The sequence below is a fragment of the Rhipicephalus microplus genome, chromosome X (genome assembly GCF_043290135.1).
Source record: "Rhipicephalus microplus isolate Deutch F79 chromosome X, USDA_Rmic, whole genome shotgun sequence".
In the NCBI taxonomy this organism is placed as follows: Eukaryota; Metazoa; Arthropoda; class Arachnida; order Ixodida; family Ixodidae; genus Rhipicephalus; species Rhipicephalus microplus.
The window spans coordinates 226,206,879-226,234,078 of record NC_134710.1 but is presented as its reverse complement, the minus strand read 5'-3'; the positions used below and the strand labels follow the sequence as shown (position 1 = coordinate 226,234,078).

Below are 27,200 nucleotides of genomic sequence, written 5' to 3'. Positions count from 1 at the left end.
CAATTTAACACCCCATTTCACAACCACGTTAACCAATTTAGCCATCGACCCAAGTAAGTCGCACTTTAACACCCCGTTAACCAATTATATGCTCCGCATCCTCCTCAGTGTTCCCCCGAGGGAAGCTGCGGGCAATTTTTTTCATCCACTTCATTTTTTTTCAATTTAAGTGAGAATGCTTACCAGGGCCGTACCCAGGAATTATTTTTTTGGGGGGGGGGGGGGGGGTTGCGTGTAGAACGGCTGCCATTTTTTAAGATTTATACTGGCTTATTTTCGTGAATAAAACAAGTACATCGCTTACTTGTAATAATTCGATGGTACTTTTCAATTATTTGTACCCAAATAAAGAAATTGGTATGTCAACCTCAAATTCTGGTTAAAGCAAGAAATAAGTTTGGACAATAGCACCACCAAAGCTGGGGACACCGCGACCAACGGCTCCTGATGAAGTAAAACAATGTAACCGCGGTACAAAAACAGTATGTATGTGTTACAAGCTGCCACTCTAGCGTCGCCAGCGGGAAGTCGGCGACGGGAATGGCAGCAGGTTAGGTCGTTCCGTATGAAAGCAGAGACAGTGAAGAGATCAGAGACGTATGTGGGGAAAAAACAAAGTGATATTGCAGCACTGCAGAGGAATCTAGGAATATTGCAGAGGAATCTAGTACAACACTTAATACCAACTAACAAAATACATATAAAATCAATAAATCAGCTTACAAGAGAGAAGTATTACAAACCACACAAAACTAACCAACAATAAAACTACAGATGAGAAAGTCCGAAGGTATAAACAGGTGAAGGGATACCTGTAATGACCGGCAGCGCTGAGTCCACGACGATCAGATGCGAGAAGTCAGAGAGAGTTCTGGCACAACTGCGATGTCGGCGGTGTTGCAGCGCTGGTGTTTCCGGGAGGCTATTGCTTGAAGCCTATCTCGGGCAGGTTGAGCTTACTCGAGATTCAAGTACCAATGCCTACGTTACAGACGTTAATTTTGCGTCACAACTAGACGAATCACTAAGTTTAGGTGGCCAGCCGACACGGAGCCACAACCAATTAAGGGATACTTCTTGATCTCCTTCTACACCATGTTGGTCAGCAACAAGACTGCTTAGCAAGGCGAAATCCTGCTCTTAAATCGACCTCCGTGTCCCCTGATTCTCGTCCTGGGGGAAAAGAGACCTCTACATGGGTCCAATCATGCACGTTTCATTGTTAGAAACTCCACCCTAAAAATATATTGACCACGTCCCTTTTTAATTAGGAGAGGGTCCTCAACTGAGCGAGAGTGACAACCTGTTGGGGTTCTCTCATACGGCTTGTCCACAAGCAGTTTTGCCCGTGGGAATGGTCAGTTTCCTTGGTTTCAGCCGGTGCGTCTTGCAGTCTACAGCTAGTTCGGGGTGCATCGCGGCCTTTGACGACCCTGCCGACGCCGCCGTAGGTACAAAGGATCAAACATCGGCGACTAACGTTTGAAGAACACCCCATTCAGTACTTCCCTGCACTAAAGGCCAGTCTTTTCATGAGCGAACGGTTCCACTGGTCAGCAGGGGAGTGCGGCGCCCGTTAATTTGCCGTTAAGCCGGGTCGCAAAAATGGCAGTCCGTGACAGCATGTATGCAAGCAAACAAACAAGTCGCCCCACATTCCGATCTTCTTGTTACCGTTCGCACATTCTGCTTGCTGGATAGTTTCCTCGTAATTGCGAAAGGATAGAAGGGTTGAAGCTTGGGCTAGCTGGGTTTAGCTTTTAATCGACTCTTGAAATATACAGGGAAGTTTAAACGAGGAAGTTTTTCCTTCTCGGCAACTTGCAAAATTCTGTGAGGACTTGTTCTGGGGTCACTTGAAGTTCTCGATGGATGCTGAGCAGTGCTAGTCCGGTCAATCTGTCGTTGTTCATATGATTTCGAAGGTAGCTCTTCAGCGTTCTCAGTGTGGAAAAAGTCCGTTCCGGGGTCGACGTCGACACGGGTAAAGTCGCTAGGATAGAAAGTAGGCTGTGGATGTTCGAAAAAATGTAGTGGTTGCACATCTCTAAGGCCTGTAAAGCACAAACTGGGCGATTCTTTTCTTCGATCTGGCAGCATTTGTTCACCCACAGTGTGAACTCTGCTTCGATGACATTAGCCGAAGGAATGTCGCCAAGGTAATACTGCACTGCATCATCAATATCAGAAAGGCTAGCCGATGCGCAGAATTTCGGCAGCAGCATGTTAAGGCCAACCACGACTTTCTTATGGGCAACGAACCGGTCTCTTAATTGATTTTCGAAGTCAGCCAGCAAAGGCAAATACACATTCCTCCGGTAGTACTCTTCGGGAGTAGCAGAAGGTACGTTGCTTCTTTGCATCTGCCTTCCAGTGATGCGTGGTAGGGCCATCTCAACATTTGTGATCTTCAGCAAAGAGAGCGACTTCAGAAAAATCTTATTAAATTCCGTTTCCACACAAGCCCTTTTTGTGGAAAGAACGTCTATAACATTCTTTACGTGATCGCACGCTTGAGCCAAGTCACAGTCAATTTTTTGAAGAAACTTGCAAAGTGGCAGTGTCAAAGAGAAGAGGTCGCTACAGATCTGAAGCGAAACGACAAACTTGGGCTTCGTAATGGCATTGAGCAGTTGAGAAGCTTTTGATGAAGTATCAGATGACGCGGCCTCTTCTTCCAAATATTCGAGGAATTGTACAATAGGCACGTACAGTTCAAGGAAACGCTGAAGTGCATCGTGACTCTCTACCCACCTTGTTTGGCAAAAGGAGAGAACTGATTTTCTTTTTTCTTGTGTTAAATCTTCTACTTTGTCTCGCAGTTGGTTCGTCCTCTGTGGCGAAGCCCTCACAAACGTACAGGTTGAGGATACAATTCCCAAACAGTTGCGGATGCTGGGGAGTTTGCATGCATGAAGCAGAGCAAGGTTCAACGAGTGGGCGCTACAATGCACGTACAACGCTTTGGACGCTGTTTGACGAATGAAGGCTTGAACACCGTTAAGGTGGCTGCTGATGCCGCACCGTCATATCCTTGCCCGCAAAGTAGGTTCAGGTCAAAGCCATGACCTCTAAGGCTGTTCAGGATTGTGCTCGCCAGCGCCTTGCCAGTGAGATCGTACACAGGAACAAAATCTACAAAATCTTCTTTAAGAATGGGCACTCCCGACCTGTCGTGTTCAACGTACCTTACACATAGGGAAATGTGGGCGGTGCGAGATATATCAGTGGCCTCGTCAGCTAGAACTGAAAAACACGAACCTGAGTTGACGTTTTCCACTATCTTTCTTTGTATGATTTTACCACAGAGGGTGATCAACTCATTTTGAATTTTTGGGCTCGTGTACAGCGCATTCGCCGGAGATGTTTCTATGTGAGCTCTCAAGGCGGCATCTCCACATTTTGCTCTCATCCTAAGCAGTGCGCGGAAATTTTCATCATTTTTGAATGGCAGCACTTCAGACATATTTATCGGACCAGAGTCGTCTGTGCCGCGAAGCGGTACTTCTTGCCTGCCACAGAAAAGGATTGTTTCTATTATTGGCAGCAAGTTCTTGCGGTTTTCTTCCGCCTGCTTTTTAAGGCCGTGGTCAAGTTGTGTTAAGATGTCATGCTGTGAGCGGGACCGGACTGCTAAAAAGTTCTCCGATAGCGTTGTTGACATGGCGTGATAACTGCTGGATGCGTGGCTCTTAAAGGCGTCCATGGCTTTCTTGTAATTGGTGAACTCCTTAGTTACAAAACAGCCCAAGCGCTGGTGCTCCCCTTTTCCTGCACACTCGCTTGCGAATACTACGCAATATTTGCATAATGCTCCTTGAAGCTTCTGTGAATAAACAAGCCATGGGTAACGATCTACCCAATGAGGTTGGAACTTCAAATTCCTTTTCCCTGTGGCTGGATAATCATAGTTAGCCGGAGGGGTCCACGGATTGAGCAGCAGCTTCTCCATCGTCTCTGGATCATTTACATTATTGCTTTTCGAGACAAACAGTCCCAAGTCGAAAATATTCGCACTCGTCGCACAGAGGGGAGGCGAACCAGAATGTGTAGGTGTTATGCCACTCACCTTCCTTGGGCATTGCCCAGTGGTAAAGGCGTCACTTTGCTCAGCGTTGACTGTAGAACAAAGATCACTTGGAGTTGCACTGCGGCCATCATTTCCCGGCAGCGCATGGGTGTCCTGCTTGTGTTCGTTCTCAGGTGATTCATATAAACCGGTGCATTCTCCTGAGTCACTACAGAAGTTCGGACGCGCTTGGCTTTCCACCAGTGCAGAGGAGGGCGAAGTTTTATCCTTCGAAGGAGGCAGTTCTTCTCCGTCCGCTTCATCGGTTCGAACTTTCTTGAAGTAAGACGCAAGACTCCTTTGCTTCGTTGTTGCAGAGTGTCTTTTCATTTTGCTGCCGCAATCCTGTGCACGCACACAGAAGTGGCCAGTGGCTCCAAAAAGACGTTTGCGACTGCTTCGACTGCCTGGCGTCAACGGCGGGCGATGTTTTCTTCCTCTCTTATCCACTTTACAGTGGCCAGAATGTAGAAGTGTGATGAACGCGCCGGCTCCCGCGTGGCGCATGTGTTTTCTGAACGCCGCTACAGCTGGTGTGCATGCAGGCCCATTATTGTACTCCAGCTGCAGCAAACTGGATTAATGCTACTTGAAGACCTTTTCACAGAAGACTCCATGGGCACTGCATACTTCCCTTAATATACGTGAACCCCCAAGAATGCACTGCCGAGACATTTGCACTCCCGTAATACAGTCCAGAAAGGAGGTGTTGCTCCGTTCCTGTGAAAAAGTCACCTTTTCACAGACGGCTCCCTGGGCGATTGCATATTTCTCTCTGGGCTGTGCTAATTAAATAGCCGTGACCCCCAAAAATGCACTTTGTAGGCTGTGACATCAGCCTCTGTACTCCCGCGCGCAGCCCAGCTTGGCGGCGTTTTTTTTTCTCCTGTGAAAGTTGACCGCTGGTGCCGGATTGTGTGCCGGCTGTATCCTCGCTTTGTGCGCTTTGTAGGGAGGCGCATATACCTTCTGTGTACAGAAGAGGTAGATTTCCTTGCGTGTGGTTAAGGTTGTTCGAAGTTGCTCGGATATGCCAGTCTTTCAGTAGATGTCATCTTCGATGATTCGTTTCGGTAGTGAGGACTACAGTTTGAGAAAAGTTTGCCCTGCAGCCTGCATCCTCGGAATGCGCTGCTGAGTTTTTCCGCTTAGGGGTTTCGTTCCCTGGCAAATTTGCGCACGTCGTGTTGGTGTTGCAGTTGCTGTCGAACTGTTTACCTTCACAGAAGTAGACGCGCTTTTCGTAGGAACCCAAAGCCGACACGTGCGGTCCGCACAGATGGAGAACTTCTCCAGCGGCAATGCACAAGGAAAGCATCTGGAATCGATAAAGGAGCTGCTACGGTGTGAAAGACGAAAAAAAAAAAAAAAAAAAAAAAACCTCGAAGGAACACGAGGGCGAAGTGCAAAGCTGTACAAATAGGGCAGGTGCGCGTGCGGGGGAGGGAGCGCCGAGGTGTTCTGGTAAAAGGGTAGGTATGAAGAAAGGAAGAAGAGGGAAGCAATGCCAGGAAAGTTGCAGTGTAACTTTGGCAGCTGGTGGTCGCTGTGAAGGCGTGTAAATATTTCTGTATCACCCGAAAAGTTAAAGCATCAAAAAAATTTCGGGAAGGGAAGGGGGGGTCAGAACTCCCTCACCCCCCCCCCCCCCTAGTTACGGGCCTGATGCTCACACTACAGTCAGAAACCACAAATACCCCCTCATAAAGACCAACAATAGAATATACCATTAGAATCTGGGTACTTTCACAAAGACCCAATAAAACGAAGTGCTTTCGCTAGTAAGTATACCACTACTACAGTATGAAAGAAATTAAACATTTACAAGCTTTCCTGCCTGCATGTATGCCTCCGTAAAAAGATTGACTTGAGAGAGAGAGAGAGAGTGTGTGTGTGTGTGTTTATGTTTGTGTGTATATTTATATTACCTATCTCGAAGCGCTGCTCCTTTCCGAGGTTGTTGTACATTACTTTCGTTTTCTGCAGATTAATTTTAAGACCCACCTTTCTACTCTCCTTGTGTAATTTCGTAATCATGAGTTGCAATTCGTCCCCTGAGTTACTCAGCAATGCAATGTCATCGGCGAAGCGCAGGTTACTAAGGTATTCTCCATTAACTCTTATCCCTAACTGTTCCCATTCTAGGCTTCTGAAAACCTCCTGTAAGCACGCGGTAAATAGCATTGGGGAGATTGTGTCCCCCTGCCTTACACCCTTCTTGATTGGTATTCTGTTGCTTTCTTTATGAAGCACTATGGTAGCAGTTGATCCCCAGTAGATTTCTTCGAGAATGTTTATATATACTTCATCTACGCCCTGATTCCGCAGTGTCTGCATGACGGCTGATATTTCTACTGAATCAAACGCCTTCTCGTAATCTATGAAGCCTACGTATAGGGGTTGGTTATACTCTAAGCATTTCTCTATTACCTGATTGATAGTATGAATGTGGTCAATTGTTGAGCAGCCTGTTCGAAATCCTGCTTGTTCCTTTGGTTGATTGAATTCTAATGTTTTCTTTACTCTGTTAGCAATTACCTTTGTAAATAGCTTGTACACTACAGAGAGCAAGCTGATCGGCCTGTAATTCTTCAAGTCCTTGTCATCTCCTTTCTTATGTATTAAGATGATGTTAGCGTTCTTCCAAGACTCTGGTACCCTTCCCGTCAGGAGACACCTCGTAAACAGGGTGGCTAGCTTTTCTAACACAATCTGTCCTCCATCTTTCAGCAAATCTGATGTTACCTGATCCTCACCAGCAGCTTTGCCTCTTTGCATGCTCTCCAAAGCTTTTCTGACTTCTTCTACCATTACTGGTGGGGTGTCATCTGGGTTACTGCTAGTTCTTATAGTATTAAGGTCGTGGTTGTCTCGGCTACTGTACAGATCTCTGTAAAACTCCTCCGCTATTTTAACTATCCTATCCATATTGGTAGTTATTTTGCCTTCTTTGTTCCTTAGTGCATACATCCAACTTTTGCCTATCCCAAGTTTCCTCTTTACTGCTTTGACGCGTCCTCCGTTTTTCAGAGCGTGTTCAATTCTCTCCATGTTATACCTTCTTACATCGCATACTTTACGTCTATTAATCAACTTCGAAAGCTCTGCCAGTTCTATTTCGTATGTTGTACTTGGCACTTTCATGATTTCACGCTTCTTAATTAGGTTCTTCGTTTCCTGGGAAAGCTTGCCAGTGTCCTGTTTAACTACCCTGCCTCCAACTTCCACTGCACACTCCGTAATGATACTCGTCAGATTATCATTAATTGTATCTACGCTAAGGTTGGTTTCCTCACTAAGAGCCGAGTACCTGTTCTGCAGCGACACTCTGAATTCCTGAAGTTGTAAAAGACTATGTCTACTTAGGGCAGGTAATAACCGCAGAGCCTAACCACGAGATTGAAGTAACTAGAAGAATAAGAATGGGGTGGAGCACATTCGGCAAGCACTCTCATATTATGACAGGTAGATTGCCATTATCCCTTAAGAGGAAGGTATATAACAGCTGTATCTTGCCGGTACTTAGCTACGGAGCAGAAACCTGGAGACTTACTAAGAGGGTTCAGCTTAAATTGAGGACGACGCAGCGAGCAATGGAAAGAAAAATGGTAGGTGTAACCTTAAGAGACAAGAAGAGAGCAGAGTGGATTAGGGAACAAACGGGGGTTAAGGATATCATAGCTGAAATAAAGAAGAGGAAATGGACATGGGCCGTGCATGTAGCGCGTAGACAAGATAACCGCTGGTCATTAAGGGTAACTAACTGGATTCCCAGAGAAGGAAAGCGGGTTAGGGGGAGACAGAAGGTTAGGTGGGCAGATGAGATTAAGAAGTTTGCGGGTATAAATTGGCAGCAGCAAGCACAGGACAGGGTTAACTGGCGGAACATGGGAGAGGCCTTTGTACTGCAGTGGACGTAGTTAGGCTGATGATGATGATGATGTATATTCATATATACACAAAGAAAAGAAGTGTATACCTAGGGGCCCGTTTTTCTGTGTTTTGACACAATATTAATGACATCCAACTGACAGTAATGCCAAGTACTGTATAGGGGAAGTTATTAGAACCAATGTAATGTAAATAAGAAGTGGCTGAAAAATATTATATATATATCACTTATAACTTTCCATGAGGTAAATAGCTAATAAGTTGATATGAGACGCTACACGCCTAATCAAATAGATTCGTTGGGTACCACAGAGATCATTATGTACAAAAACAAGCATACTACAGAGCATGAGACTGTTGATAATATCACCAACCCGGGAGTTGAACCATATACACCGGGATTCAGGGTACTCGGTGAACATTCCGTACTTTGGGTCCAAGATCTCTTTCAGCAGAAGGAGAAAGAACTCCTATAATGATCATGAAAGCAAGAAAAAAGTTCTTCAGACATAGAACATAATCCACACAAATATGCATCAGCCATCAAAAATGCAACTTCTCTATTAAAATCATTAAATAAAAAGGGTTACAAAATGCATAGCCAGAATCAAATCTTAATATGTTGATGGAAAAATGTAACATATGCAATCACAATTATTTCAGTAAAGTTTGATTGCAAATACAAGTGACTGCCTCCTGATATCAAATGATAAATTACTAAAACGTAATTGATTACTTATACAAGATTACATTACCTCAATTGTAACTGTTTACACATTAAAACAATTGGCCCTGTGTCTGCATGTTACACCGCAAATCTCGTCGAAAGACAATAGCCTTGCGTTTGGAGAGAGTGAACAAAACGTTTATTTGATGTTCCGCGCAAGAAAATCGGTGAATGGTATTCTGGAGGCGCCGCGTCCTGAGCGTGCAGCGGAGGCGAATGAGTCACGTCACACGTGAGACATGAGTGCTATCTGGACGTTATCCTGGAAAACGGGGCGCGCGCCGTGCACACCAGTCTTTGAGGTGATAAGGTGTAGAATGCAAGGCGGCGGGTAGGTCGTCTTTGCTTTGCTAAGGCAACGTGTCGTCTTAGCAAAGCATTGCAAACACTTGCAGTTTCATGCAAGGGTTGCATGGCCAGCACAGTGTTATAAAGGCTACGATCCTTAAGATTACTTAAGTATGCCTTTTCTACTAAAAAATACACATACATAATATTTACGTGTTGTTATGGTGCCTCAGATATGTGAAATAATTGCTTCTTAGTTGACAATCGCACAAGTATAAATGCTGAACCTTGAGCAATATTGCTGGGCGCTGCGGATGGGGTCGGCCACTTGGAGTATCGTTCGGTCACTTTAGTGCCGTGCAGAGTACTGTTAAGAGTGGACAAACAGACTAATATACAGACAGACAGACAGACAGACAGACAGACAGACAGACCAAAATTTTTGCGTCGAAGGTCCCCAAGAAAGACTATAGTCTTTAAAAATCTTGCAATATCAGATTGCTGCATATTATACCAGGCACCTAGAGTGGAGTTTTTCAGCTAGTGTGCTACTTGCACTAGTCTTTTAGGCATAAACCTCAATTACATGGTACTCAGAAATGCTTCTTCCGTGCGGAAGAAGCACGTGGGCTGGGTGATCGGTAACGCCTGGGCGACGGCGATCTTGGCTGATGTTGGCGTGGAGTGAGTGGGCTTTGGCAACGTTACTAGAATAGCTTCAGTTGTAAAACTCTCCGCCAGCGCCCCTGCTGCCGGTGTCTCCACTCCTCTGCCCGCCGCCAGATGGCGGCACCGCTCCATCTTGCTCCGCAGCAGACACTCCGCTGCAGCCGGCTGCGGCCTAAATCTCTCGCGGACGGAGTGTTTGTGGCTGTTTCACGCGTATTTTCACGTCTTCTGGCGTTCTGCGTTAAAGAATTTGTGATACCAGGCGAAACCGGTATTTACCCATAGCGGCTTGGTATATTTCCTCGCATATTTCACTTCAAAACTGGGTCTCCGCCGCTGTTTCAGGAATGTAGCAGTTAGATACATGGGTACTTTTAAAGGCAATTCGATGATTCCCACATAAAGTTTGTGAAAGTGCCAGAGGCGTCCGAAGAGTGTTTACACTCTGGCCGATTCACACTTCATTCTTTACAGGCTGGTATCGCGTGCCTGTGAGAGATGTGCGGCCGTTCGCCTGTTTCCGCCACTATCAAATGGTGGCTAATTCACTCCTGAGAAGTAATGGGAAGATATCTCCGTCCCGATTTTTAAAGCGGAGATTATATGGCTACGGTTCCATGTACTTTACTGTCCGGGGACGAGGGCTCCCACTGTCTCTGAAGGGCGTGATGCGTTGGAAAAGGAACGTCCGATGTGTTTGCTAATAACACGCGGTCACCACCAAAGCCGCACGCCGTTAAAAGCGTAATTTAGAACTTGAGCGTATACGGCTAATCAACAGGATATGCACCACCGTCAATATTACAATGTGACTTAGATTTTAAACCTTCTGACCCTTGGATGTGCACTTTGAGGTGATTACAGTTAGTAACCACTATTTTCAAAGTTGTTGAAATAAAAGTGTGTGCGCGTGCACACACGCATTTCTATATTAGAAATTATCGCCATCCACGATCACGACGAAATATTGTTCTTACCTTTCTCCTATACTCCGTAAGAATCCCATGTCGTGTGTTAAAAAGCTTTCGTGGTCATCCACCTTTACGTGAATGGAAAGGTTCGCGAGTTTTTTGTTCTCTGTATGTTACAATGCGACTTAATTTGATTGGGGTCAGTTGTCAACTAGCTAGTGAAAACACCTTTGATTTAATCTTGTTTGGGTCAATTGTCAACTAGCTTTACGATTCAGAAAATGAACAGCCCTACCGTTAAGAATCAACAACTCACGTTTTGAAATGAAATTACTTTATTTCAAAAAAAAAACAAAAAAACAAGCGCTATTTTATGGGAGATATTCAGGGGAAAAGGTTGTGGGTACGCAACTTGACTGGCCCTAAAATAGATGGCAGGCTGCAGCAGAGCAGGAACACTTACTGCCAAGGGAAAAAAATAAATAAAAAGAAAGAGGAGAGAGAGGGAGAGGAAGCAATGCACAACTGACAAATACTACAGGTTACAATCCCAGAATTTCACAAATATATACTATATATATAATGTGGACATAGCTATAACACCTAAGCAAAAACAGACAAACAATGAAATTTCCTTCACACAAGCTATGTACAATATAATTTCTGGCAAAGAAAAGTGCCCCCAGGGTGGAAGCCTACAGCAGCTTTGCCCGCTTTCTCGCTGCCTTTACTTGAGCACTGGAACTTCGATGCTGCTCCAGAAATCTGGAGTAGAAGTGCATGCGTGTTGCAAGGTAAAATTTAATAATGCGTGCACTGAGCTCCTGAAAGTGCAAGGGGCACCCAACACGACTATGCGTATTTTCTGACAACTCTTCTAGAATTCTCCAGAACAGGTCGCCAAAAACCTGGTTTGACTTAGTGTGCCACTCTATGACGCACTCGATGCCTGACAACATGCACGTTAAAGCTGCAGATGGATGCTTAAGAGCGCCAGGCACAAAAGACCTTAACTCAGTGACCTTAAAAGACCTTAACTCTCCCCTGCCGCCCGTCGACGCGGCCGGCGGCAGGGGAGAGGTGAAGCTCGATGCGACTGAAGCGCCACGAGGCGCACGGACAAGCGGCGGTTCCGCGCAGCTCCGCTGAGTTTTACAACTGAAGCTATTCTAGTAACGTTGGGCTCTGGCGCGTGGACAAGTACTCTTCGATCTCCGTTGGCCAGACAGTGTTGCTGTAGTGTGAGGTGCTTGCAACTTGCTGAGCTCTTCCCTGATCACCGACGTGATGAGTTCTCGCAAGGCGTCCATGTCATTTCGCTGGCCTCCAGAGAAGACATTGGCAGGTGCGTAGTTTATGTTTCTATTGTACTGTCGAGCTCGCTGTTCTAGCGTTTTCTCGATGGCTGTCGCTTCCGTATGAAACTCCGCAACTGTTCGTGGTGGGTTGCGGATGAGAACAGCGAATAGCTCTTGCTTCACCCCACGCATGAGGTGGCGTAGCTTCTTATCTTCAGTCATATGGGAATCTGCGCGCTTGAACAGGCGGATCATGTCCTCGATATACATTGCGATACTTTCGTTGGTGAGTCGGTTTCTGGATTCGAGCGCAGCCTGCGCCTTTTCTTTGCGATCTGCGCTGGCATGAGTCGCCAGAGCTTGTCGCCGAAATTCATCCCGGGTCGTAAAGGACGTTTCATGATTCTCATACCATGTCTTTGCGAAGTCCTCCAAAGCAAAGTATATGCGGCAGAGCTTCTCTCTTTTGTCCCAACCGTTCAAACTTGCCACTCTCTCAAAGAGGTTCAGCCAATCTTCTACGTCTTCATACGAGTCGCCATGAAATACTGGTGGCTGGTGAGGCTGATTTATCACCACTTGGGCCGGTGTTACATGACTTGTCATGGTGGTGGCGTCCATTGACCGAGTTCCCCTTGGCATGAAGTGGAGTGGACTAAATTCTGGTGAATCATTTCGAAGACGGCGACTGGTCCTCTGATGCACAAGTGTCAGCTGCCCAGGATCAACTCGCTGGTGGTCAGGGCTACGCTGTCTTGCGTTCGTAGGGCTTTGATTCATTACTCAGCACCTCCACCAGATATGTAACAATGTTGAAGGACTCGGGGTGTAATAAAACGTATTTATTAAACGGTGAACCTGTGCCCACAACTCAAAGGGACTATAGTCGTAGCATGTTACAGCAGAACACCAAAGATGCCTTCTTCTACTTCTTCAGGAGGAGTCCCAAGCGCGTGGCGCACATCAGCCGGGGCCAGCTGGGTTCTCGTGCTATCATCATCGTCTCTGCGCAACACTAGACAGCGCGCATGTAAGTCCCTGTGCGCGCGGTGATGGGCGCGTTGTTTGAATGCAGGCACTATGTCGCGGCAATATTGTCATTTTAGGTATTGTCATACATTGAGATTTCACTCTGACGTAAATTGCTATTTAACTTTAGTGTCCCTTTAAGGCGACTGACATGAACTGTCCGCGACCAATGCGGCGCCTGTCTGTGGATGGGTTGACTGGCTCGATCACATATGTTATATGAGAGCGATGTTCCATGACGCGGTAGGGACCGTGGTACTTTGGAGCAAACTTGGAGGACAGGCCAGGAGAGTGGATTAGCCGTCAAAGCCAGCCGAGCGAGCCTACAGCGAAACTCTGGTCTTGCTGGTCCCGGTCATGGCGTTCTTTTTCAAGGGCTTGTCTGTCCACTGTGAATGAGTGGGCCAACTTACGACACTTTTCAGCATGCCGCACAATATCAGAAACAGGATTGAATTCGGAAGTGTTCGGACAATACGGCAAAATAGTGTCAAGAGTACCGCATGGCTTAGGGCCGTATAGAAGAAAGAAAGATGAAAAGCCTGTTGTTGACTGTGTCGTGGTATTGTATGCATAGGTTACAAACGGTAGCACCACATCCCAGTTTGACTGGTCAGAATTGACATACATTGCGAGCATGTCTCCCAGGGTTCTATTGAAGCGCTCCGTTAGACCGTTGGTCTGCAGGTGGTAGGCAGTAGAGGTGCGGTGAACCGTATCGCATGCGCGAAGGAGTTTTTGAAGTACCTGGGATAAGAACACGCGCCCTTTATCACTGAGTACTTCAAGTTGTGCACCGTGACACAGGACGAATCGTCATAAGATGAAGTTGGCTACGTCCCCAGCAGCAGCTGAAGGTAGAGAAGCTGTTTTTGTATATCTCATCAGATGGTCCACGGCGATGATTACCCATCAATTGCCAACCGCAGTGTAAGGTTGCGGTCCATATACATCAATGCCTACTTGGTCGAAAGGGTGTGACGGACTTGTAAAGGCTGCAGTAGTCTGGGTAAATAGGCAAATGACTTCCGTTGTTGGCACAATGAACAGGATCAGATGTATTTTTGGACGAAGGTGTACATGCCGCGCCAGTGGTAGCGCTGGCGGATGCGTTCATATGTCTTCAACGCTCCAGCGTGAGCATGCTGTGGATCAGCATGAAAATGCACACATATGTCAGATTGCATATGGCTTGGTATAACCAAAAGCCATTTACGACCATCTATTTTGTGGTGTCTTCGGTATAACAGCTTGTCTCGTATCGCAAATTGTATGGCTTGACGACAAAGAACACGTGGCTATGCTGACGTGGAAGTGTCGGAAAGGACGCTAAGGAGAGATTAAATCCATGGATCTTTATGCTGGTCAGATGGCATGCTCGTGAGAATGTAAGGTGAGAGGACATTATCTCAGATTATAAACAACTACTCCAGTCACATCTTCATTAGGCGGCAGAATGGCATACGGCAGACGTGCCGTAGCAATGACTGAAAATGGCAGATGGCGTGAACACAACAATAGCACCAGAAAAGTCAATGCAGTCGACAGAGACAATGACGGCACTAAGAGGAGGAACGTCAGTGGCCACATGAAGCTTGCCAACATTATGTCGGTCGGTGTAGGCAGACGGGGTATCGGCGAACACAAAATTCCATCTCAGTGGCATTACGACGTGGTGTTGCGGCAAGAAGTCCCATTCGAGCATTACGTCATGCAAGCAGGTGGCCAACACTAGAAACTCGATGTGGTACAAAATGTTCTAAATGGCGACTCTAGCCACACAGAGTGGCAAAGTTTTCGGCTCATGACAGAAATGGCAGCTCCAATATCAACAAGAGCGAGAGTTTGTAAACCTTCGACAAACACTTCCAGAATGTTGGTGGGGGACAGGCAAGGACTTGCACATTGTGACGACGACGTAGCTCGTGCCTCCGAAGCTGCAGTTGTCAGTTTTCTGGTCCTGGTCGGCAACGCAGAAGAGACAAAGAACAGTGGCTAGGGGAAGATGAGCGACTTGGTGAGAACGGTCGGTAATCCGGAGCAGGTTGGCGGTCGCGTTTATTTGGTAGCAGTTCACATTCACCTGGTTGTCGCTCATCTTGTGCCGGTGGGCATTGAGTTTCCCAAAATTAACTAGAGGGCACTCTGGCGCTGCGATCGTTCAGCGACCATGGGAATGATGGGTAGTAAGCACACATTTGCCTAGTCTTCGTACTTTCGGGCGCTGAATTGTACTTGCAGCTTCGTTTATTGCTGGTTACAGTTTTGTTTTGAAAGAAAGAACGAACCCTTTTGAACTTAGTGACTTGATTCGAAATGGTAAACCTAAAACAAAAGGTTGTGAAGCGCAAACGGTGAACATTTGCTAATTTATGTTTTCGTGAAAAAACGACTCCAAGCCACACGAACACACACAGAGCCAGAAGCAGGCCAGAAGTACGAAAATTAGACAAATGTGTGTACTACCCATCATTCCCATGCTCGCTGAAGCGCCGTGTGTTGCAGCTCCCATAGACACTAGCGCCAGAGTTCCCTCTAGTGTATATTAAGAAACTCTATGCCGGTGGGTCTCGTCACGCGTCGTATGGAGCCGGGAAGCAGTAGTCGAAGTATCTTGGCGCCGACGGAGTCGCTGCGAAGCGCCGTCGACAGAAGCACGCGACATGGCCTGAGTACCCGCACGTGTAGCAGATGGGACGGTTATCAGCTGTACGCCAGAGGTGGCCATAAGACTGCGGTGTACTAGGCATCGCTGGTACTCGCACCGGTTGAGAAGTCGACAAGAGTAGAGGTTGTGGTGGACTTGCAGCAACAGCAGCGTAAGTCAATGGCACGTTGACAGGTGTTGTCTGAGAGGCGGACGGCAGTGTCTCGGAGACCTGCGCTTGTATTACTTGCCTGATGGTGGGCGCGAGACATTCTGAAGAGGGTTCCGTTGTCGGTAGATATGACAGGACCGAAAGTTATCAGGTTACCATCTCGCGCACATATCGTTTGACTTCCGCCACTGGCGTGTTGTGGTCTCACGGAGGGTCAACGCTGCGAGAGTTTCGTCGGTAGCCGCTGGCTGCCATGTCATGACCCATTGTTTACGCAACTCCTCAAAGCTCTGGCAAAGAAAGAGTGGCGAGTTCAAACACAGTCCGTGGGCCTTTGGCCAGCAGCATCTCGAAGGCGTCCTCGTCTATCCCTTTCAAGATGTGCTTGATCTTGTCTGCTTCTATCATTCAAGGGTCAATGCGCTTGCACAAGTCGAGAACGCTTTAGATGTAGCTTGTGAAGCCTTTCCCCTGAAGCTGTCCGCATCCCTGTAGGCGCTGTTCGACACGAAGCTTGCGTACCTCGGGCCGACCGAACGCATGGGCAATGCGTAGCTCGAAAGCACCCCAAGTGATGAATTCCGAGTGGTGGTTGTTGAACCAGAAACTCGCTACTTCTTTCAGGTAGAAGGGCCCATATTACAGCTTCGAAGGGTCGTCCCACTTGTTGCTCACGCCTACCTTTTGAAATGTCTACAGTCAATCTTTAACACTTCGTTCACTGGTGCCGTCGAAAAAAGGTGGATCATGCATGCGTAGCGATGTCGGGACGATGACCGTAATAGGTTGGGTCCTATCTTGCTGGGTGCCATTTCTGGGGGGGGCAGGTAGTTTCCTGTTAAGGAGTTCCAGGTTGAGTTACCCCGCACCTCCACCACTCTGAAACCTGGTTTATTGGTGTAAACAACACTTGCACAGCAGGTATATTGATCCTGAAAGCAGGCAGCAATAACCGACACAGGAATCATAGCGTTAGGGCCAACAGCTCGCACTCGAGGCTTCTGCTAAAAAAATGGCCTACTACGGCGTATTGTTCTTCCTCCATCTAGATTATTTTTTCCTGTTAGTAAAAACCTTTTTTGGTAGTGGCATTTGTGAATACAACAATCAAGACAGTTTCGAAGCTTCTTTTTCCTCGTTCAGTTATCGGACACAGTGGCATGGTTCACGCTGATAGCCACTTTTATTTGTTTGTACGCCCCAAAGTTTCCAGCCACGCCCAACAGTGCGGCACTCCATGTTTGAGGGAAACTCCCATGCTGGCTCCCATAAAGAGTGAGAATATCAGGTGTAAAAAAAATTGGCTTGCCTTTTTAACACCTCCAGCATCCACTGCATCTTCTCCATGAAATTGAACCTTGAGAACAAAAAACAAACAGCAAATTATAAAAAAAAACAACTATTTCTTGAACGAGTAGCAATCACTGACAATTATCTTGATATTACATGACCAAACTGATTGTTATCAATTATTATCATTGAACAAGAGAGACAGATAATAATACAAATAACATATAATTTATGCACATTGAAAAATACCGTTAATCTAGGGAAAATGCTGCTGTTTTTCTTCCCCGTAAATTGAGGACACATTTTCTAGGGTGCAGTCTATCAATAAAGAAAATGTAATTTGTGACTTCCTTGAAAAGCCAACGTGTTTGCCACTGCATGTGATGGCCTTGGTGACTAATTTCAGTTTCATACCCAACTCTTAGCCACCGCTTACACACAAACAGGAAGCTGGAGGAGCTGGAATTTAGTTTGGTAGCACTCAAACTTTTCAAGTGGCAGAGGAGCAACAGTCTGCATGCAGATGAAGCCCAGTAAGCCTGACTTGCAGAGTACACATGTCTCTATCATAAGTGGCAATGTGAAAAAACTCAATAGTCTTTTAGGAAACAAGATTTTCAATAATGCCCACAGGTAAATCAACTAGCTTCCCACTACATTATTTGTGATTATAACTGAAAAGACTACCATTATACCAATGCAAGGCTGCAGTTAACAACATTCACAAGTATTCACATTTATTAAAAAAATATGTGGCCAAACAATTTTTTAATGAAATATTTGACCCTTTGAGGGTTTTTGCAGTAAATGTACAGTGGTAGTTTTATGTCCCACCAGGTCTTCGTCGTATGCGTATGCTTTCAATCCTTCGCTTAAAATACTATGTTGTAAAGATGATGCATGCTCACTAGAAGGTGCTGCCACAATCTAAGAATAAGCGTTTGTAAAGAAGAAGCCTTTAAAGAATTTGAAAAAGAAGCATTTGACTGCGCAAACTTCTTGTGGAGATAAAACTGATATCTAGCTTCAGCATGTTGCTCAGTCTGATATCTAGCTTCAGCTTGTTGCAATGCCGCTGGGCATCACCCTTCCATGATTTCAGTTTTGCAGAAAGATCACAAAGGAAGTACATGAAACTTAATTTTTACTTTCATTGGCGATTCCTTTCTGAAGCAGTAGAAGTTATTTCCATCTTTATTGGTGCTTTTTATGACTTGTTTATCACCAACACTTACAAGCTAATCTCGCTCTCCTTGATCACCGAGTTTACTGTGCAAAGACATCTGCATGCAAAGAAAATGCCGTGCGTATACCTACGCAGCTGATTACTTCAGAAGAACAGATGATCATTTCACATGTCCACACTGCCGTAAGTGCCTGTCCGCAGACCCGTGTTTCAAGAAATACCACATTCTGAAATACTATTGAACAGTTTGCATTTCTAAGGGATGCTGACAATAATATACTGTTCCAGATTTTTTTACACAATTTATTCTAGACTTTTCACTTATAGTACATAAAAATCTGTAATGAAGTAATCTGACTATCTGGGAAAGTTTTTTTTTTTTAATTCAACCTTCAAGACATTAAGCCCTAATTTGGGAGAACAGATCTTAGATGTGAATACATGGCACCTTTATTAGCTGGTGCAGTTCCCTCTACTCAAATCATTTAGGCACACAGTTAATACCTAACAAGTTGAATACACACAGGTGATGCGTTATATCGTGCCTGAAACACTACAGGAGCTCCTTTCTTCAGAATAACAACACCTTAGTTGAGCAAACACTCTGCAGCATTTGGAAAATGTTTAGATTTATGGAAAGCAGACCCCAGCAATGACCTTATATTCAGAATAGATTCGCTGCTTATGAAAAAAATCCAAGCACTTCCACAAAGTGCATCATGACGATTGGGTGAAGCGCTGAGGAGTTGAATCCCCCATTTGCTCGTGCATGTAAATGAGTGACAATGCATGAGTGCAATATTGACACACATGCTTCTTTATTTCTATTTCCTGGTTACCATCCCATTAGAACGTAACTACTACCTTGTGCAAAGCACACCCAAACGGCTGCGAACTATCTAGATAATGTTGGAACTTTTCCATCAGATTGTGTGCTTAATGCAAACAGTACAGTTCAAAAATTTTCGCAGCTGTCAATGACTCGCTCGAATCGATGATACTGTATGTATAAAAGCTGATGCACTTGACCGCTTGTCAGATTACAGATGGCCAGCGCTCTGTTGGCTATCAGTGACTGTGTATTGCTTGGTGAGTGATGTTTAGTTTTGCGGGCACAGGTTCGCCCAAATAAAAAGTTCATTATTGAAATCACCGACTGCTCCCTTCATCCTGTTTCGACCCCGTGACAATACAATTTTTATTCGTCATATATGTTGTGTCCAGTTCCGCATTCCATTTTGCCTTCATTATTACTGCTTTGTAATCCGTGAAATGTAGAGCGAATGATTCTTCGATGGGATCCAGCCTGAAATCGGCAAAGACGAGGTCTGTGCACGTTTTCTTTACATTTACGTATTTGTCGCAGGGCGAGTCTTCAGGGTTCTTCTACCATGTGGGAATGTTTCATTTTTTGACTAGGCTGAACTTGTAGGAGGGCTTGCTTATCAGCTTTTACTTTATGTGCATGTCAATGGCTGCATCGTCAGGTATGTTTCTAGGAAGGCATTGCACCATTTTATGAACATCTATCGTGACGTTGACCACTTGACCTACTGCCCATTGCATACTGCCCATTGCTGTAAAGAACAACTGATGCTCATGAACTGAAGCCGGGGAACAATAATTTACTGCTTCCCAAGCTCTCGCCTACGGGGTAGCTTGCCGTCTGCGTAAACGTTGGGCTGCCGCATGTAGCGCTATTGCCTCTGGAGTACCGTATTTACTCGCGTAATGAACGCACTTTTTTCACGAAAAATCGGAGCAAAGTTGGGGGTTGCGTTTATTACGCGGTGTAAATTTTATGAAAACTTTTTCGGGAGAAGCAAAAAATGTGGTAATGCAAAAAAAAAGTTAGGTCGTTTAGCCTTTCGCAATTTACATACGTGTACACTGTTTGGAAACAGCTTCTTTTTTGCACTTTACTCATCTTCGGTGGTTGATGGTGCTGTCTTCTGCAAGCTGTCCCCGAGCCGCCCGCACACGCCGTAAAAACGTTTTGCGTCTATTTTTGCGTGCAATCATTTAACCGCAACAGTGGCATCTACTGTGATCTCGAGAGGCACCCAAAAGCATGCGCTATGACGCAATGACGCACTTTGCCAACTTCGCGGCAACCTCGCATGTCGACCGTGACGACGCCATTAACATCGTAGCAAGCAAGATGAGGTCGTGGTAGCAAGTAACTAACGTTGCAGCAAGCTACCTCTGAAGCATCAAAACAAACCGTCAATAACAAGATTAACAACAAAATATGGCCGCCACATCGCTTCTACATGAGAAGTGCCTCTACGCACGGATAACAAGCGAAGCTAGCATGTTGCGGAAATCGTCATGATCTTCTCTGGACGACAAGCGTTTTTTTCCGGTTTTCCAGAAACTTGCGACGTGATAGCGAAGAATGACCCTTTGCAACAGAAAATCCTGTCGTCGTCGCTCGAAAATCGGGTGCACATGGCTGGGCTTTTTTTTTTTTTTTTTGGGTGTGGGGGGGGGGGGGGGTGATTGTTTAGAAAAAGGTGGAAAGGTAAGAAAAAGAGGTGTGGAGTGCACGATAATTGTCTTTGTGAGGACACCTCAACAGATACACGCACAGGGGAAAGGGGAATGAAAGCACGGTTAGAGTGAAGAAAAAAGAAAGGCTAAAAAAGAAGGGGGGAAGATTCGCAGAAAGCGATCGACATCGATTGGCACGGGCAGTTTGATGACCTTCGCATGCTGTGTGCTTATCAAGAAAATGTGTGGTATGGAACGTGCTTATTCTTCATCATAAGCCATAGCACAAAGCGCCCATAATGCCTTACAGATGTCTAGCAGGTACCCCGTTTATCATCAGAGTGACGAATGAAAGTTATGGCTGGCATATACATAGTGTGCACATGCGTCACGCAGCGCCGTTCGTCCCTTCCGAAATGCGCCACTGACATGCCCAGGTAGCTGACTCAGTGGCCGACTTCTGCCAAATCGTTTCCTTGTGCACCTGTTCAGTTTTGCCTAACGATGCAAGTTTGAGCAATTATCAGCTACTGGTAAGGCAAGTTGATATAGAAGTCCACAAAGAGGGAGCAGAGCATCGGGGTGTTCTCTTTAGGGAAAGTTATTACCTAAAATTGAGAACACAAATTGCGGTTTTCTGAAAAGCACCGGCATGTTTGGCTGGCGCAGATTAATCAAAAACGACTTGAAGAACCTCGGTGATATTTGTGTCTTCAGGTGTAACTTCATTATGGGTATGTGCTATATACAAGCACGTACCTGCTAACAGAGATAGCTTACCATAATACTGTACATAAAAACTTGTTCGCGACCGCTACGTGCACAATCAGCGTGTCAGTGAGGCAGTTAAAAGTGTGAAGGCGATCGCAGAAATTATGGTACTGCATTGAAACAAACTGTGAAAACGGATGAGAAACAATATTCGTTCACTTGCGATTTAAAGTATAGCCGATCGGTTCGAGTGGGGGGGGTCAGGTTTTTTTAAAAATTGGTGAATTGATTCCCTAAAATGGTCTCCATCATTTTCAGGGACTCCACTGTACAGGTGTACAGGACTCCACTGTACAGGCGCACAACAACAAAAGTAATATACAAGGTAAAAAATGTGTCAAAACATACGCAAAAAAAAAAGTGACCGGCATCCCCACGGCATGCACCACGCGAAGTCTCTACCTCACATAATATATTCATCGGCTGTTTCCACAAATTCCAATCAAAGACGCTCAACATTAACACTCTTTAAAACACTCGTGGAGCCGCACTGCTACTTTGGTGGTTTTAAGACGCAGCGATATATTAAAATTATTATTAATATTATATCTCTTGTAAACTTGCCTAGCTCTGCACGATGACTCGTTTCTGATGGGAGCTGTGCACTTCGCTCATCCACTTTTAAAATTGCGGCTTGAGAGACTGAGCTTTCACTTGTTCTTGGGCCACGCAATTTGTAGTGAAAGCAAGATAATGGGCTCTCGTAGATCGTGGCGGGCAGTCGGTGTATGCGGTGGCTGGTACATTTTGATTTTCTGGTCTTACATTGAGTGAACAAGCGAAGCCTTCCTGATCTGATGAGCTCGTTAAAGCATGACAACGAAAAACCGCACAGCGCACACCAACAGATGACGAGTCCTCAACTAACCACACTACAGCACGCTAACTGCTGTAGGTACCCAGCGAGGTACCTAAGCATGGTGGGAGATGGCGACAACGGCGGAAGTGACATCACATGAGCACTATGTATAGTGTGTTCCTTGCGTGTGCTGTTCCATGATGGACACGGACAGACAACAGACAAATTTAAATCATAAGGTGCTTTGCCTCTAAAACAATGAATTCAAGCTTCTCACTGCATTGCTAGAAGATGCTTTCCCACACTTTTCTAAAATTTGGAAACCAATGTCTTGCTGAAATAATTACAACGCTACCAACCCTCCTCTTTTACAAAACCAAAGTCCAGGGGTTTGTGAAGTGCTTCCTTTACCTTCAAATAACTGACAAGTGTACTGGTCCTATTAGCTTTTAGGCACTCTCAGTTCCCAACTTTAGTAACTAATGTGAAGGTTGATATAAACTGCTATTCTAAGAAGCCTAGCATAGCATGCATGTTTCCTGACAGTGTTACTAAAACAAGATGTGATCAGTGTAGTGCATACAACAAAAGATAAAAGAGAGATGCGGATACAAACCCACAGTACTATGCGAGCATTTCTTTATCGCTCTTTCATCTAGTGCCAAAAGTGCTACACCAGTGGCATTTAATATGGCATACAAATAAGCACAATATACAACCATAGTTGAGGGCATTTTGTTAATTCTTGTGACACATAAGTACTCTTTCTTGTCACTTAAACTGAATTGTGTACTGTGCATCACATGAACAAGAGCACTGGGTGTACATGACTCCACAAGAAAGAAGAGTAGTGTACCATGCTTGCCTAAAGAAATATGACATGTCAGAATTCAATAGTCCATTTAACGCCAAAGTTACGACAACACAAATGAAGAAAACACACAGACAGGACGGCGACCCGTCCTGTCAATGTGTTTTCTTCGTTTGTGTGGTTGTGGTGCTGGCGTGATATCAACTACAGTCGAGTCTACTTAAACAATATTGAGATGCCATGAATATATCATTGTTAAAACCGATTATTGTCATAAGTAGAATATGCCAAAAGTAACAAACAATATGTGACAAACAAGGGCATTTAATGAGGGGAACATGATAAACAAGAGTACTTAATGAGAGGAAACTGCTTACACTTTTCACTTTTAAGCAGGTAGAAACTATAGCCAGTCAGCTTCGACTGCTTACTGGCCATCTTATCGACATCTTTTTGCAAAGCGTCCAACTGCTGCGCGTGGCTGAGTGGAAGGTTTTTAGCAAACACAAAATCACGCAGTGTGTCAATCATTTGCAAAGCATCCTGATGCAAGACAGCCTGCATGGACTCCGGTTCCTCCTCGTTGTAACTACTGTCGTCTTTCGCGTCAGTGACCGCAGCAACGTTCGCCTCGTCAGTGAAATCTTCATTTGTTGCTACTGTATCATAGGCGTGCAAAAACTCCTCCCAACATGTCTCCATCACCACCGTTCACCGACGACCAGAGTTCGGTCATTTCTGCGTCGGCTGGAGCGCTGCAGTCTTCCACTTCCGCCTCAATGGAATCCCCAGCAAAGCCCACCTTACAGAAGCAATTCACGATGTTGAAGGAGCCGAATTCTACCCATGGCACAGGGCACACAGCGCTGCTGCTGTGACTGCTTAGGCGTTCCGATGCTTTTTCTACAGGTGGCACACCCTCAGAAAGGACTGCCTCACTGCCCGTAGAGGCGCCCATCCTGTCCTCCCCCCCTTCTCTACATCACTGCGGCAAGCGAAAGCAGTGGTGGCATGCGAGCCTCTTCGGCGCACACTCACCGTGTGCGACACCAAGTGCGCTATCGCCTGGCTGCCATGCATATGCTCTCATGCCCTTTCGTGTATAATAGGCAAGGTTGGGGTGGCATTGTCACAGCATTTTTGCATTAATGTTTTGTTCCGGGTTGGTTCCAGTGTCCACATTTAATTGTTATAGTCGATACTGCATCATGACAGATAGCATTGTTATAAGCAGTTCATTTTACCATACAACAAAATGAAAAGCTGACGACGCCACGGCTGCCCATACTTATATCCGATATAAGTATTGTTAAAATCGATAATGTTATAAGTGGACTTGACTGCATTGAATTCAGACATGCACCAACCTGCCCAACAGCGAGTTCTACTAGAGTATAACATGTAAATTTGTGTCACAAGCTGCTGCTTCAATCTTTCAAAACATCACTTAATAATTCACAATCATGCTAACTCATTGTACTTCTGCTGCTCTTAAACTCTTTCCAATAACCACCTTTTCTTCATTTTTTTCCTCTTGAAAAGTTCACGAGCCTCGTATGTTGGGTCTTAAACGGCGCGATTTTAAAGCTATCGAAAATCTGACAGAGATGACGCTATGCTTTGCTGGGGCTTCAATATGACACGTTATGTTTGCTTTCTTTGATATGCACCCTCTTCAAGGCACCCTAGACAATAGATCAGATAACCTTTTACAGAAATAAAAGTATCACCTGTTCTTATTATGTTGATAGTGTAGGACAGCATGTTGTGTGTGTAGCTAACACTGAGGAATGTATATAGAAATGAAAAGCTGTATTTGATCAGTACAGAGTGCCATGCCACTGAAGTTGGTGGTCCCCTAAGGTGACGACCATGCATGAAGGGTTTTAAGAAGCTGGTAATATATACTAATTCTCGAATTCTAAACTTTTTCAATTGTGCGATTTCTCATGTCAACCTTACACGTTGTCCATCACATTGATTTTAAATGAAACATTGCAATGAAGCATGCACAGCAAGTATACTAGTACTTATGTTGTCTCTTTTTTATTTTATATTTTCTTCTGTTTTTTTGTTTATTATTTATTCATTTTTTAGAAGTAGAACTTATTCTTGGCCTATTTGGTGAGATACTGAAGGCATAGTATGCCACTTAAAAAGATGCACACAAAAAAAGATGAAAACATCTATGTCTCCGTGCTCATTTTTTTTTTGTGCCTTTTTTAGCAATGGACTAGGTCTCCAGTGTCCTTCTCATGTTGATAACATAAGACATCATGTCATCTGAGTTGCTGATACTATGTAATCCAGAAATAAAAAGCTGTATTATGTCAGTGTACTAAGCACTGTCGCTGAAGATGGTGACTGCCTAGGATGACCACCATATATGAAGGGCCTCAGAAGGCTGGTCATGTGTTAACTTTTATAGTTTCAATGGCAGTGTTTTGCAAAATATATACAAGCACCTTCAAGAATGAGAGGGATGTGTGCTACATACAATGTCCCCTTGCTTGCACGAGGAAAAAAGGCCCACTTTGCAGCTTTCACCGAAAGTGACCAGACCATTACTCCATGGTGGTCACCTGAGATTACCACTTCATAGCTTTTGGTCTAAAAGAGCCAATTTTTTTTTTCTTGTGAGAAAATCATTTTTTTTTTCTGAAAAGCAGTTCACCAGTTTAAAAATAAAACTGTTTCCCACTGAAAATGGAGTTCTGTGCCTGGAAGAGTCAGGGCTGTTCGCATCAAGTTCAAAATTAACACGCGACTACTTTGTACCACTTAAATTACCATTACCACCTATAATGAGAGGCAAAAGACTATAAAAAGTCTACGGGGATTGCTCAAATAGCTTTCTACAAACTTCACAGTACTTGTATCGTGCCAATGCTCAGTTTGAAAGAAAATATTCTTTTAGCGGCCTGCATACTAATGGAGCAATTCAAAGCGCCTTCCTCCAAGAACAGCCTCTTGATTTTGCCATGCCCACATTTTACTTGCTTTACTGCCTGACTGCTTTACTGCTGAGGTGAAACAAAGCAAGGGGCTTCAGCGGAGCCCAGCCCAGTGAAAAGAGAACTTTTCTCTATACTAAGGGTAATATCCAGTGTTTTTTATGCATGAATCTAACTGAAAAGCACGGGTTGAATTTTATTTCATATTATAATGCACCGAAAAGTATTTTCTGTCATGAGTAGTTTGATTACTTGAAATTAATTGTACTTGTAATTGTAATTGTATCCCCCTGGTGGTACAAATTATGTCGTACATTTACTTTAATATCTCAGTTGCTGCACATAATACTAACATTTCTGACATCCTTAAGCTTTGGCCTTCCTTTCAGAGATAAATTTTTATTTGCCTTTAGTGTCTTTAAATAACTTTGCAGAGCATTGTCTGGGCATAAAAAGAAGCAACATTCAAGAACCTTTCGGTTATTTCTATGGCCTCATCTGAACAAACAAGTGCAAATATTGCCTAATAATCCAACCTTTAAAAAGTAGATGTATGGAACTATTGTGTCAGTATGTGATGTTGTCCAGATGAGCGCTTTAAACAGCTACTGAGACCACAAGTATGCATACAGATTTTTCCACACAGTCCAGCAAATGTGGACAGCCGAGCATGCATGGCATAACTTCCAAAATAGTGAAAAAGTGAAATATCTACAAACTAGAGTGAGCCGGAAAACAAGTTCAGGAAACCACATTTAAATATTGGAATAGTGCGGTGTCCCCTCTGAGCCTGCACCTTCTTTGCCAAGAAAAAAAGTCTTGATTGCCAGGAGAAGCACACTTGGCCATTTTTTAAATACGTAACAAAAGTAATTTATGTGCTACCATTGTCACGTGGGAAGGCCTACACAAGGAAAACTGACACGTATGTTAGTAACCGAACATGTGAGCATGCACTTTCAATCAGTAAATGCACATTTGTCTATGCATTGTTCAGCCTGCAAGTGTGAACCAAGGTTTTGTGAACTTAAGATTCCGGGAACAAGTAAAGATATGCCTGCTCGCAAAGTGTTGAGAGGTTATTATTATAAAACGAGTCAAAAAAAGGTCAATTTGTTTATATGATAGTGCGAGATGACTTCTTTATTATTTTTTTTTGTATGTCATGAAGAGCTTGTGCACATGCGCTGCACTG

The 27,200-nt window shown here is 44.7% G+C and overlaps 1 protein-coding gene across 2 annotated transcripts in view; it reads right to left on the bottom strand.

Annotated features, from left to right (window-relative positions):
- The window catches only part of Herc4 (HECT and RLD domain containing E3 ubiquitin ligase 4), a 206,327-nt gene that overhangs the window by 39,915 nt on the left and 139,212 nt on the right, over window positions 1-27,200 (bottom strand). For both annotated transcript variants that reach the window (XM_037435637.2, XM_037435639.2), the window contains 2 exons: window positions 17,011-17,058; window positions 8,335-8,430 (listed from right to left, as the gene is read on the bottom strand). In XM_037435637.2, coding sequence (XP_037291534.1) covers window positions 8,335-8,430; window positions 17,011-17,058 — 144 coding nt within the window. The remainder of the gene's footprint in view (window positions 1-8,334; window positions 8,431-17,010; window positions 17,059-27,200) is intronic.